The sequence below is a fragment of the Pipistrellus kuhlii genome, unplaced genomic scaffold (genome assembly GCF_014108245.1).
Source record: "Pipistrellus kuhlii isolate mPipKuh1 unplaced genomic scaffold, mPipKuh1.p scaffold_m20_p_8, whole genome shotgun sequence".
In the NCBI taxonomy this organism is placed as follows: Eukaryota; Metazoa; Chordata; class Mammalia; order Chiroptera; family Vespertilionidae; genus Pipistrellus; species Pipistrellus kuhlii.
The window spans coordinates 34,811,938-34,826,745 of NW_023425584.1; the positions used below are offsets into that span (position 1 = coordinate 34,811,938).

Consider the following 14,808-nt stretch of genomic DNA (forward strand, 5'->3'; position numbering starts at 1 on the left):
AGTATGGATTTAAGCACTCTTCACATACTAACAGAAGTTAAGGAATGCATTTTGTTTTTCTGGTGAGTGTATGGCCAAAACTTCATTATCTTGATGAGTGGGTAGCCTTAGCATGAAAATTAAACAATAAAGAGAAGCACAAAGAAAGTAAAATTCTCTTGAAGTCGACCATCTTAAAAATACTTTTACTAACACATTTGAAAAGAAGAACAATGAGTGTTCCTGGAGAGAAACTTTCAACATTGGATTGGAGATTGAATAAAAATAATCAGTTTTCTTTTTTTTTAAATTCCTTTATTTTGTAGTTTTAGAAAAATTTCATACATAAAAAAATAACTCAAACTATGGTAAGGACAAAAATATTAGGTTTTTCTTTGATTTTAAGACACATAAAGAATGGCAATAATATGAAATTTATCTTTATCAGAATATCTAAATGTGGCTATTTCTGTTTGGAACCAGGTCACTCCATTCCAACCTTGCTTTGGGTTTGCATCTGTTATTGGAATTAAATGTACACTGGCCAGTTAAACATGTTCAAGAACAATTCTTAGGTACATATAACTTTTATTTTGTTAGCTTTGTTTTTTAAAGGAAGAAATTTTCTTTCTTCAGGCGTCTTAATCCACATTCTATATCTGCATTTGAAGCCAATGAAGAACTGAGTCTCCATGTTGCTGTTGAAGGCAAAATTTATCTGACTGTCTACTGTCCCGCAGATGTTGCCAATAGAGTAAGCAGTATGTCCTCAAGTGACAAACTGATGAAATGGGAAGTGCTTGGTGTACAGGGGGCACTGCTGAGTCACTTCATACAGCCAGTTTATATCAGTGGCATAGTTGTCGGTGAGTGGACTCAGTACCTCCTGTTGCTTTTAAAAGGAAATACACTATATTTATCAGTATAAAATCAGGTTATCCATATGTGATATTTTATTTAAGGGGCAAAAACACACAGATCCACTGTTTTGTTGAGCTTTGCATTTCATGGTAACTTGGAATCACACTTAAGTGACTTTTGTTACCTTATCAGAGGCCATCTATCTATCTGTCCACAGGGAATATGCTAATTAACCTGGCAGCACAACCGCTCAGGAGGAGGCTGCATCATAACAGCTCAGGAGGAGTCGCACATGCAGATGGGCAGGAGGGGACTGTGTGCAGCCCCCAGCCCCAGTGGCCTCGGGAAAGCTGGGGCTGGGGGTGGCCGGAGCAGAGACACACAGGAGTACCTGCCCTCACAGATTTTTTCTGAGCCCAAGTATATTTTTAAGTAGTCTTCATTTGTCAGTATCTCTTATTTTAATTTTTAAATTTATTTTTAAAAAATATTTTTATTGATTTCAGAGAGAAAAGGAGAGGGAGAGAGAGATAGAAACATCAGTGATGAAAGAGAATCATTGACCAGCTACCTCCTGCATGCCCCATATTGGGGATCAAGCCTGCAACCTAGGTGTATTCCTGACCAGAAGCAAACCCAGGACCCTTCAGTCCACAGGCTGATACTCTATCCACTGAGCCAAACCAACCAGGGTATCAGTATCTCTTAATTTGGAACATTCAAAGGAGTGTTTAGAAAAAAGGTGTCAGAAACAACTTGTGTTCTTTTACATTTATTATATTTCTCAAATAGTCATAATGAGTGTGAGTACAGGGGCTAACTCAACATCTCAAATGATGTGGACACAAAACTTTTTTTGTTAAATATATCTAATGGTATTATATAAAGATTATCTTTGTAACAATCTCTAATGCTCTAAGAGAAAAGAGATCTGGTAGAATTACTAATTTTTAAATAGGAATGACTGTTCTCTAACTTCTATATTAAGTTTGATGCAGCCCTTATATTATACTAATAACATTGTATCTTTTTGAGTTCTCTTCAGTAATTTTAACTGAGAACTCTTAAGTTTTTGGTATTGCCCACAATTTTAACCAGAAACAGTCAGTCTTTAAAAAATGTGTTGTGAAACCAGAACATTGTGGTACTGGAGCACTTGTAATTTGTGGCCTTTAGATGTGGAAAAGTACTGCCCTTTCACCAGCTTTTTCTCAGCTATGTTTACCTGCTGCAGTAAGTACTGATTTCATGCTGGAGTCTGAGAAAGACAGACTGAAGGAGCTAATTCTGTCTGGAAAAACTTGTAAAAAGTACCAGTTTCCTTCTGGGTCAGCTCTAACTCTGCTCTCATTCACTGGAATTTGAAATTATTACTTTCCATAGAAAGTTCTTTTTTGAATGGAGATTCTGACTACAGAAGTAGAAGCCAAAGAGTAGAAGTGAGAGAAGAAAGATTGCAGGATGAAGGATAAAGAAATGGACATTAGACTCTTTCCAATCATTTTTCTGAGTGTTTCTTTGGTGTGTGTAATCTATGATGTTGATAGTGTTTGCTCTATTTTTGCCTTCTAGGTGATGGGAATTGCAGTGATACTAGAGGCTTAGAAATTGCTATCAAACAACGTGTTGATGATGCACTCACTTCAAAACTTCCCATGTTTTACTTGGTTAACCGACCTCACATTAGCTTAGTGCCCTCTGCATTTCTGCTTCAAACGGATGTGGACTATAGGTCTTTGAGTCTGAATTGGGCACAAGGGGACATTTCACTGGAGATTGTGGATGGCCAAAGTGGGAAGATCACTGAAAGGTTAGCATAATTTCTTCAAAAACCACATTACTTTTGCAAAAAAAGACATTTTAATACAAGTTTGAAATGCATACATTTCTAGAAAAAATATTTCTAAAACTGGTACAAAAAAGGGAAAAACCTAAATTGATTATTTTGATGAGAAAGTTATCAAGAAGGTGCCCTAACTCTTCCTCAAAGAAAGCACCATTCTGAGGTGGTTCAGAGTAATTTTATAAACCTTTAAAAATCATAGATTTCCAATATTATCTAAAAATATGGAAAACATCCAAATGCTTTTATTAGTCAAATGTATCCTTGATACTTAAATATGATAGAAGATTTCTGCTCCTTATTCCAAAAGTTACAGACCAAGTTCACTTTTATATCCAAGCAAAATTGCTTAAATAAAATATTAGTAAGCAGAATCAAGCCATACATTAAAATAATAATGTATATTAAATGGCATTTTTTTCTAGGAATGTGTGGCTAGTAATTTTAAAAATAACACCAGGTTAGAAACTCTTATTAATGTATTTTGTCAGGTTAATTGACCTAGGGAAAAACATCACATCTCTATAAATTCTAAGGAGGCATATAATACAGTTCTACAACTATTCTAGATAATAATACTCGATAAAGCAGGAATAGATATTTTTATTAATGATCAAATGTATCTTTATTAATCCAAAAGTATCATTATAATTGAAATTTCAGAGGCATTTTCACTAACATCTAGACAAATATGATTGTTTACTGTTACTTAACAGTAAGCTTAATGCATTTGGATAAGAGAAAGAAATGAGATATTGAAAGGAGGAGGTAAAATTACTATCTTTATATCTGGTATCATTTTATACCTGAAAAGCCCAAGTGAATCACCTGAAAACTACCAGAACGAAATTCATGGTGGAAAATTTATATAAAGAGGTCTGTAGTTTTCAAATACATGAGTGTATGTTAACTGTTGTTGCATTTAAACTACCTCAACCCTTATTGGCTTAATTACTTATTACTGTTCACAAGACCTAGGTCAACTGAGATGATTTGGTTGGGCTTCTCTAAGCATGTAGGGTCAGCTATAGGTTAACTGAAGGTCCACTTGGTCCTTGTGTTCTTTCAACCTCTAGTAGACTAGTCCCAGCTGGCTCACATGGCAGAGGAAAGAGTCCCAAGAGAATGAGAACTCAAAGTCTCCTGAAGCATCCGCTCAGAATTGACACATCATCTATTCTGTTTGCCAAAACAAGTCACAAAGCTAGCCCCTATTCAATGATAGGAGAAATCAACACTTTTTGAAGGGTCAGTCTGAAAAATGGTACTGTTAAAAGCATGGAGACTGAGAAATGAAGGAGTTGGGCAATTTTTATAATCTGTCACAAGAGCCAAGTAATGAGAAGATAAAACGAAGGGAAGGAGTTTCAATCGCAAAAACATTCATGATGTGTTTTTATTAAAAACATAGAAAAATATATCTACATATACATGCCCATATACATGGAGGGTCAGGAGATTGTTGTGTATATTTTACTTTTTTAGCGAGTCAAAGTTGACATACAGTGAAATGCACTGACAGTTTCATGAATCTTGACATACTTGTGTAACCATCACCCTAGTCAAAATGTAGAACATTTTTATCTCAGAAAATATTTCTGTTCCCCTTCTGGACATTTCTTAGAACCACTATTTTAATTTGGATCACCATAGGTTAATTTTACTTTAAGCAATAGAAATTTATCAAGTATCCATCTTCTACTTTAATTTTAATTTGATACTATAATAACTTAAAATGTAATTTTATTAAAGAAATTAACTTCAGAAAGTAATTATATTAAGAAATATTTTATGTTAAAATTTCACTATATGTATTGCACATAAATTGAGGTATATACTTGTCTATTCCATGTTGATTTTAATCCCTACAGTTACCAGCATAAATTGTTGAATAATAATTAATGACTGCGTTATTTCTTTCACAGTTCTCCATTTAAAAGTGGTGTGTCGATGGCAAGTCGGCTGTGTAAGGCTGCAATGCTAAGTCGATTTAACCTGCTTGCTGGTGAAGCTAAGAAAGAAGATGTACTTGAAGCTAGTACATATCATGCAGCTAAGGTAAGTCCTTAAAGGAATGTAGTTGATCATAGGAATATAATTTAAGAAAAAAATAAGGTAGTAATTTTATGATGATATGTAGCAAAAATTGGTTGAATAGTTCCTGAATATAGGATATTGCCATGTAGTGGTAAACTTAATTTTTAAATAAACATTCCTAGAAACTGGAAATGTAAATAAATGTTGTCACTTAAATTAGCCAGGGAGTATGTGCTTCATATGATGTATACTTGACATTGCTCAAACCTGCTGTCGTGCCCAGAGAAACAAAACGGAACAAAGCTGCTTCTGTACATATTAACTGTGCTAACTAGAGAAGTTAATTATTCTAAATTAACACAGTATTTAAAAATGAACTTTTCTGTCTTAATTTTGTGAAAAAGCTTTAATTTCAGCAGGTGACTTGGGCCTTAGTAAGTAGGTGATTTAGATAACCTTTGTCTTTTTTAAAATTCTATATTGTTTCAAGTATTACTATATCCCCCTTTACCCCCATTGACTTCTCCCTGGTCACTCCCATCCCCCAGCACATGCCCTCACACCCCTACTATCTGTGTCCATTGGTTATGCTTATATGCATGCATACAGGTCCTTTGGTTGATCTCTTTCCACACCCCTCCTCTATCTACCCTCTTAGGTTTGACTGTCTGTTTGATGCTTCTATGTCTCAGGATCTAATTTTGTTCACCAGTTTATGTTGTTCATTATATTCCAAAACTGAGTGAGATCATGTAATATTTGTCTTTCTCCTACTGGCTTATTTCGCTTAGCATAATGTTCTCCAGGTCCATTCATGCTGTTGCAAATAGTAAGAGTTCTTTATTTTTTATAGCAGCATAATATTCCATTGTGTAAATGTACCACAGTTTTCTAATCCGCTCATCTGCGATGGACACTTAGGCTGTTTCCAAATCTTAGCTATTGTAAATTGTGCTGCTCTGAACATAGGGGTGTATATATCCTTTCTGATTGGTGTTTCTGGTTTCTTGGGATATATTCCTAGAAGTGGGATTACTGAGTCAAATGGGAATTCATTTTTAATTTTTTGAGGAAACTCCATACTGTTCTCCACAGTGGCTGCACCAGTCTTCATTGGCACTAGCAGTGTACGAGGGTTCCTTTTTCTCTGCATCCTTGCCAGCACCTGTCATTTGTTGATGATAGCCATTCTGACAAGTGTGAGAATGGCTATAGTCATTGTCATTTTGATTTGCATCTCTCAGATAATTAGTGATTTGATCATGTTTTCATATGTCTCTAGGTCTTCTGTATGTCCGCTTTCAAAAAGTGTCTCTTTAGGTCCTTAGCCCATTTTTTTTTTATTGGATTGTTTATCTTCCTTTTGTTAAGTTGTATGTGTTCCCTATAAATTTTGGAAGATAAACCTTTATAACATTGGCAAATATGTTCTCCTGTGCAGTGGGCATTCTTTTTGTTTTGTTGATTGTTTCTTTTGCTGTGCAAAAGCTTTTTATTTTGATGTAGTCCCATTTGTTTATTTTCTCCTTAGTTTCCATTGTTCTAGGAGCTATATTGGTAAACATATTGCTTCGACATATATCTGCTATTTTGCTGCCTATGGATTCTTCTAAGATTTTTATGGTTTCCTGTCTTATGTTTAAGTCCTTTATACATTTCGAGTTTATTTTTGTGTATGGTATAAGTTGGTGGTCTAGCTTCATTTTTTTGCATGTATCTGTCCAATTTTTCTAACACCATTTATTGAAGAGACTGTCTTGATTCCATTGTATGCTGTTGCCACCTTTGTCAAGTAATAATTGAGTATAATGGCTTGGGTCGATTTCTGGATTCTCTGTTCTTTTCCATTGGTCTATATGTCTGTTCTTGTGCCCATACCAAGCCATTTTGAGAATAGTAGCTTTGCAATATAGCTTGACATCTGCTACTATTGTGATCCCTCCAACTTTGTTCTTTCTCATGATTGCTGCAGCTATTCAGAGTCTTTTTATCCCATATGAATTTTTGGAGAGTTAGTTCTATTATAGGTCTGTGAAGTAAACCATTGGTATTTTAATGGGGATTGCTTTGAATCTATAGATTGCTTTGGGTAGAATGAACATTTTAATGATGTTGATTCTACCAATCCATGAACATGATATGTTCTTCCATCTGTTTATGTCTTCCTCTATCTCTTTGTCCAACATCCTATAGTTTACCAAATATAGATCTTTTAACTCCTTAGTTAAGTTTATTCCCAAGTGTCTTAATTTTTTTGTTGCAATGGTAAATGGGATATTTTCCCCTTAGTTTCTCTTTCTGTGAGTTTATTATTGGGATATAAAAAAGCTATAGATTTCTGGATGTTAATTTTGTATCCTATTACATTGCCAAATTCATTTATTAAATCTAGTAGTTTGTTGATGGAGTCATTAGGGTTTTCTATGTATAATATCATGTCATCTGCAAATAATGACAATTTTACTTATTTTCCAAATTGGATGCCTTTTATTTCTTCTTCATGTTTGATCACTATGACTAGCACCTCCAGTGCTATCTATATATATATATATAAAAGCCTAACCGACCATTTGGCCTTTTGACCGGTAGCTATGATGTGCACTGACTACCAGGGGGCAGACACTCAGTGCACAGGCATGGAAACATGGAATGAATGGATGAATCTCAGAGGGAACGGGGAGCAGGGAGAGCAGGAAGAGATTAACTGAAGATCGTATATGCATACTACAAGGGCGGTGCATGAAATTGGCACATGGGGGGGGGGTCCCCTCAGTCCAGTCTGCATCCTCTTGCAATCTTGGGACACTCACTCCTAACTGCTGGCCTGCCTGCCTGCCTGATAGCCCCTAAACCCCCTGCCTGCCTGATGACCCCTAATTGCCTCTGCCTGCCTGCCTGATCGCCTCTAACCACTCACCTGCCTGCCTGATGGCCCCTAACCACCTTTGCCTTGGCCCCTGCCGCCGCAGCTTCATCCAGAAGGACATCCAGAATGATGTCCAAAAGGTTGTTCAGTCTAATTAGGATATTACACTTTTATTATTATAGACTAGAGGCACAGTGCACAGCTTCATGTACTGGTGAGGTCCCTCGACCTTCGTGAAGGAATCAGGCTGAAACCAGCCCTATGCATGGATTTTTGCACAGGTGGGATCCCTTGGCCTGACCTGCAGGGATCAGGCTGAAACCAGCAGTCTGACATCCCCCTAGGGGTCTCAGATTGTGAGAGGGTACAGGCAAGGCCGAGGGACTCCATCAGTGCATGAATCTGTGCACTTGGCCTCTAGTGTTAAATAAGAGTGGTGAAAGTAGGCATCCCTGTCTTGTTCCTTTTCGTGGTTGGCAAATTGCGGCTCACTAGCCACTTCGGCTCTTTGGTCCCGTGAGTGTGGCTTTTCCACAAAATACCACGGCCTGGGCGAGTCTATTTTGAAGAAGTGGCGTTAGAAGAAGTTTAAGTTTAAAAAATTGGCTCTCAAAAGAAATTTCAATTGTTGTGCTGTTGATTTTTGGCTCTGTTGACTAATGAGTTTGCTGACCACTGTCTTAGGGAAAATGGGTTTAGTTTTTGCCCATTGAGTATGATGTTGGCTGTAGGTTTGTCATACAAAGCTTTTATTATGTTGAGGTATGATCCTTCTATTCCCACTTTGCTGAGAGTTTTTATCAAGAAAGGGTGTTGGATTTTGTCAAATGCTTTTTCTGCATCGATTGATTATGTGATTTTTGTCTCTCAATTTGTTTATGTGATGTATCACATTTACTGATTTGCAGATATTGTACCAGCCTTGCATTCCCAGAATAAATCCCACTTGATAATGGTGTATTATCTTTCTAATGTAATGCTGGATCTGATTTGCTAGATGTTGAGGATTTTAACATCTGTGTTTATCAGTGATGTTGGCCTGTAATTCTCTTTCTTTGTAGTATCTTTATCTGGTTTGGGGATTAGGGTAATGCTCACTTTTTAGAAAGAGCTTGGAAGTGTTCCTTCCTCTTGAATTTTTTTGGAATAGTCTGAGAAGGGTAGGTTTTATTTATTTATTTATTTATTATTTATTTATTTATGAATGTTTGATAAAACTCTCTTGTGAAGCCATCTGGCCCAGTGATTTTGTTTATTGAAAGTTTTTTTTTTTTAATTACTGCTTTAATTTCCTCCATAGTTATCAGCCTATTCAGATTTCAGATTTTTTTATTCTTCCTGATAGAGTTTTGGAAAATTGTATTTTTTTCTAGGAATATGTCCATTTCTTCTGGGTTGTCCATTTAGTTGGAATGGAATTGATCATAGTATTTTTTTTTTTTTTAACAATCTTTTGTATTTCTGTGGGGTCAGTTGTTATTTCACCTCTTTCATTTCTGATTTTGTTCATTTGGGTACTCTGTTTACTTACTTGGTGAGCTTGGTAGAGGTTCATTAATCTTGTTTATCCTTTCAAAGAACCAGTCTTTTGCATTATTATTTTTTAGTCTCTATGTAATCTTTTTATTTCTTGAAAAACATTTATTCTTTTGCCCCGCCAGTGTGGGTCCATTGGTTGGAGTGTCATCCCCTATACGGAAAGGTTGTGGGTTTGATTCTTAGTCAAAGCACATATCTGGGTTGTTGGTTCAGTCCCCAATGAGGATGCATATAGGAGGCAATTCATCAGTGTTTCTCTCTCTTTTCTCCTTTCTAAAATCAATAAGCATGTCCTCTGGTGAGGATTAAAAATTTTTTTTTTAATATTACATAATGCATGTTTAAGTAAAGAATTTGGTAATTTTTTTAAAGGACGGAGGAAAAATATAATTTGTAATCTCACCTACTAATCAAATATAATACTCTTGATCTTGAAATGTAAGCATCATATTTTAGTTTCTTGTCTTGTATATAAATTTGGGGATATGCATAATTTAAAAATATTAAGATTATCCTGGATAATTATCTTTTAAAAAATATATTTTACTGATTTTTTTACAGAGAGGAAGGGAGAGGGATAGAGAGCTAGAAACATCGACGAGAGAGAGAAACATCATCAGCTGCCTCCTGCACACTCCCCACTGGGTATGTGCCCGCAACCAAGGTACATGCCCTTGACTGGAATCGAACCTGGGACCCTTGAGTCCATAGGCCAATGCTCTGTCTACTGAGCCAAACCATTTAGGGCTGGATAATTATCTTTTTAAATCTACTTTTTTCATTCAACATAATATATGAGCCATGTTCTCATAATATGACATGTTTAAGTTATTAAATGTATAAATTGTTTCTGATAATCTAATTTCAGTTTCATGATATAGTATTATGTAAGTGTCTCTTATTTCACCAATATCTTAATGCTCAAACTGTATAATCCCTACCTGTAAAGCAATAATATTAACTACAGGTTTATCTGTATATACACATATTTTTAAGTACAAAATCTTATCTGGATATTTTTTGGTTTTGGTAGCATAAAAGTTGCAAATAATCTCTGTACAAACAAGTACAAAACTAGACAAAACAGTGAAAAACAATCTTTTTACAGCTTTGGAAGTTGACTAAAGGCAGAAAATAAACTGAAAAGTGTATGCTCTTAAAAAAACACTAGAACAGGAGTTTGTGTGCCTTTGCCCAATGTAGTTTTCCTGTCCCTTTTCTTCTTCTCTGCTAGTTTGAATGCAGGAACTGTAGTTTTACCAGACAGAGGGAGGATGCCACAAAAGTAGTAGACTTTTTACTAGAGAGGGGAGTCTTGATTTGAGGCTTTGTTAGCTAATTGTGTCCAGATTGATAGGAAACAAATAGGAGAGTCAGTAACTTGACTGGCCCAGGGGGACAGTTCTGGTTGGGGCAAGTGGCGGACCAACTTAGTGAAGTGGGTAGATTTTGGAATTGAAGGAGCCATGGAAGGGCTGAGATGAACTTTCCATCTATCCCTGGCTGATTGAGAAACTATACCATGTGTAAGGAGAGGCAGGAAGGCACAGTAGGAGCTGGTGAAGAGTAAAACTGTGAGGGAAAACTAACTATTATAGTAAATGTACCCCCCTTCCTCCACTACCACCCCAAGCACACATATGGATCAGAAGACGGTGCAAGCCTTGCAGGCTTTTGAGGTGTTTGAGCACAAGGTCTACTGAAATCATAGGCTTATCACTGAGCTATGCAGATACAGGGTAATCATTAGGAAGCCAGGCTAAGACAAAATCCAACTATATGCTGTCTGCAAGAGACGCATTAAATTCAAAGACACAAATACTAGATGGAAAGTAAAAGGATGACAAAATGACATACCATGCAAACCTAGCAGTAAGAGAGCTGGGGTGTTTATAATTGATGTCAAACAAATATAAAGATAAAAAATATTACTAGAGACAAAGAACAACATGGTGAAAGATTAGTATATGAAGAACATATAACAACTATGTATATAGGTGTAACAACAGAAATCATTATATATTTGGAAATTAACCTCTGAATAACCCTTGAGTCAGAAGAAATAATAGGAAAATTCTTTCGTACAATAAAGGAAGAACACTTCCCACCTCATTTTAAAAGGTCAGTCTCTCAGGAACATAAATGCAGAAATTCTTAAGATATTGACAGACCAAAGCCAACAACATAAAAAAGGGATTATACTAGTACACCTTGACCAAGAAGATTATTCTAGGAATGCAAGGTTGATTTAGTGCCAGAAAAATTATTTGATATACATTATATGAATAAATTGAAGTTCAAAACTAACACAGTTATCTCAAAGATGGATGAAATGTACTTGACAAAATCCAACACCTAATTACAATAGAAACACTGAACAAATAAAAAGTAGAAGTAAACTTCCTTATCTTTTTTTTTTTAAAACCTCACCTGAGGATATTTTCCCATTGATTTTTAGAGTAGAAGAGATGAGAAAGAGAGTGAGAAATATCGATGTGAGAGAAACACATTGATTGTTTACCTCCTGCATGTGCCTTGACCAGGGAAGAGCCTGCAACTGAGGTGCCCTTGCCTGGAATTGAACCTGGGACCCTTCAGTCCACAGAGGCTGACTCTATCCACTGAGTCAAACCAGCTAAGGAACTTCCTCATCTTGATAAACAGCATGAACTATAAATCTACCATTGATATTCACACTTACTGGTGAAAGACTGACTACTCTTCCTCTCTTCGCCCCCAAGATTGGGGAAGAAGGCAAGAATGTCAGATCTTACTATGTCTATTCAACATTATTCTTGTCAAGGCAAGAAAAAGACTGGAAAAGAAGAAGAAAAACATTCTAAATGATGTAATTTTATATGTAAATTATCTTATGGAATGTGCCAAAAACAAATATCTATATGTGTGAATTCAGCATACAAGAACAATATAGAAAAATAAATTCCAAAAATTAATATAGATGGACTGAATATTCCAAAATTAAAATTGGGAAAACAATTTCATTCACAGTAGCATGAAAAATATTTAGGAATAAATTAAACAATAGAAGTACAAGACCTGTGCACTGAAATGATGAAACATTTCTGAGAGAAATTAAAGACCTAAGTAAATGGAGAGATATACCATTTTATGGATTGGAAAGCTCATTATTGTTAGGATGTCAGTTCTGTCCAAATTTATGCATTCAATGCAAACTCCTTTAAAAATGCAGCAGGCTTTTGTGTAGAAATTGGCAAGCTGATTCTTAAATTGATGTGTAAATCCAAAGGATATAGAAGAACTAAAACAATTTTTGAAAAGAAAATTGGTAGACTTATCCTACCTAATTTCAAAATCTATCATAATGGCACAATACTCAAGCCAACATTTATAGGGAACTCATATACTTAACAAAAGGAAGATAACCCAATAAAAAGGACGGGCAACGGACCTAAATAGATACTTTTTGAAAAAAGACAGAAGGAAGGCCAAGAGACATATAAAAACAAGCTCAAAGTCACTAATCATCGAGAGATGCAAATCAAAACTGCAATGCGGTACCATCTCACACCTATCAGAATGGCTATCATCAACAAACAAGTGCTGGCAAGGATGCAGAGAAAAAGGAACCCTCATGCACTGCTGGTGGGAATGCAGACTGGTGCAGCTACTGTGGAGAACAGTATGGAGTTTCCTCAAAAACTTAAAAATGGAACTCCCTTTTGACCCAGTGATCCCACTTCTAGGAATTTACCTAAAAAAAAAAAAACAGAAACACCAATTAGAAAGGATATATGCACCCCTATGTTCATAGCAGCTCAATTTACAATAGCTAAGATTTCAGAACAGCCTAAGTGCCCATCAGCAGATGAGTGGATTAAAAACCCGTGGTACATCTACACAATGGAATACTACGCTGCTATAAAAAAGAAGTTCTTAACCATTTGCAACAGCATGGATAGACCTGGAGAGCATTATGCTAAGTGAAATAAACCAGTCAGAGAAAGATAAATATCACATGATCTTACTCATTTATGGAATATAATGAACAACATAAACTGATGAACAAAAATAGATCCAGAGACAGAGAAACATGGGTCAGACCACCAAACCTCAGAGGGAAGGTAGGGGAGGGTGGGGTAAGGAGGAGAGATCAAGCAAAGGACTTGTATGCATGCATATAAGCCTAACCAATGGACATAGACAACAGGGGGATGAAGGCATTAGTAAGGGGTTAAGGGAGTAATGCTGGAATAATGACACATATATAATACCTTAATCAATAAAGAAATTTTAAAAATTAAAAAAGACAATGTATTAATATAATCATGGAGACAGATCAATGGAATAGAATAAACCCACATGCTTATGGTCAATTGATTTTGTTCAAAGGTGCTAAAGTAATTGAATGAGAGAAAGAATAGTTTTTCGACAAATGGTACTGGGACAATGGTATATCCATGAGTAAAATAAAAAAATTAATTTAGACTTATACTAGTCATGCAAACAAAAAGAACCTCAAAATTGATCATAGATCTAAAAAAGTTAAAATTATGAAACTTCCAAGGAAAACATGAGAAAATGCTTATATTCTTAAATTAGGGAAATTTTTCTTAGATATGACAACCAAAAGCACAATTCACAAATAAAAAAAAATTATTATTTAGATTTCAAAATTTAAAACTTGGCTTTGAAAGTCATTTGGGTCGATGTTCAGCCACTGAGCCACACTGACGGGGCAGTAATTAAATATTTTAATTTTTAAAATGTCAAACTGAAGAGACAAAATTAGGGAAACTTATTTTTCATAAGCCAAATTCTGCCTATGTTCTATAATTCATTTTTTTTTCTTTCTATAGTGTTTGTCTGGATCCTATCAAGAAGCTAAAACTTTGTTGAAATCCTACTTACAGCAGCATGGCTATGGCGCCTGGATTGTGAAATCTCCCTGTATAGAGCAATTTAGTATGTGAATTAGGCAATCCATTGTCACATTAAAAATCTTTTCTTTTTTTGGTGTGTTTTGACTAGTAAATTAAAAATATGTAATATTGGTGATTTTCAGCTTTCAAAATCAGAATCTTAGAATGGCAGTGCCTAGAGATAGTTGAAAAATTTTTGTAAATATTCATGTCAAAGTACATTGAAGCATTAGGGTTTTGAAGTTTTAATTTTTAGAAAAATAATTACCTTATTATTGTAGCCATTTTGTATTTATTTTTACAAATATAAAAATAAATAAAGCCATTACCCTTTTTGCAGTTCAAGAGAAAATTCTTTCTTTTAAGTTTTTGTTTTAAAGCTATTCATACAGCAAAAGATATTCAACATTGTGTCCTGGCATCTCACTTAACTTTTTAAAAATATATTTTTTATTATTGATTTCAAAGAGAGGAAAGGAGGGGGAGAGAGAGATAGAAACTTAAATGATAAGAGAGTATCATTGATTGCTGTCTCCTGCACTTTCCATGCTGAGGATCAAGCCCACAACCCGGGCATGTGCCTGACCTGGAATTGAACCGTGACCTCCTGATTTATAAGTTGACGCTCAACCACTAAGCCACACCAGCCAGGCTCACTTATTTTTTTTTAATTAAAAATTAGAATTCAAGAATACAAATAATAATTTTTACTCATTTGTTGGTTAATTTAACAGACATTTGAGTGCCTAATATTTGTAATCACCATACTACGTGATAGTAAA

The 14,808-nt window shown here is 35.4% G+C and overlaps 1 protein-coding gene across 2 annotated transcripts in view; it reads left to right on the forward strand.

Annotated features, from left to right (window-relative positions):
- Positions 1 to 14,131, forward strand: part of ADAD1 (adenosine deaminase domain containing 1) — a 35,481-nt gene extending 21,350 nt beyond the window's left edge. For both annotated transcript variants that reach the window (XM_036425252.2, XM_045576665.1), the window contains exons 8-11: positions 616 to 845; positions 2,413 to 2,650; positions 4,609 to 4,741; positions 13,964 to 14,131. In XM_036425252.2, the coding sequence (XP_036281145.1) occupies positions 616 to 845; positions 2,413 to 2,650; positions 4,609 to 4,741; positions 13,964 to 14,077 (715 nt within the window). In that variant the 3' untranslated portion in view covers positions 14,078 to 14,131. The remainder of the gene's footprint in view (positions 1 to 615; positions 846 to 2,412; positions 2,651 to 4,608; positions 4,742 to 13,963) is intronic.
- The last annotated feature ends 677 nt before the right edge of the window (positions 14,132 to 14,808 follow it).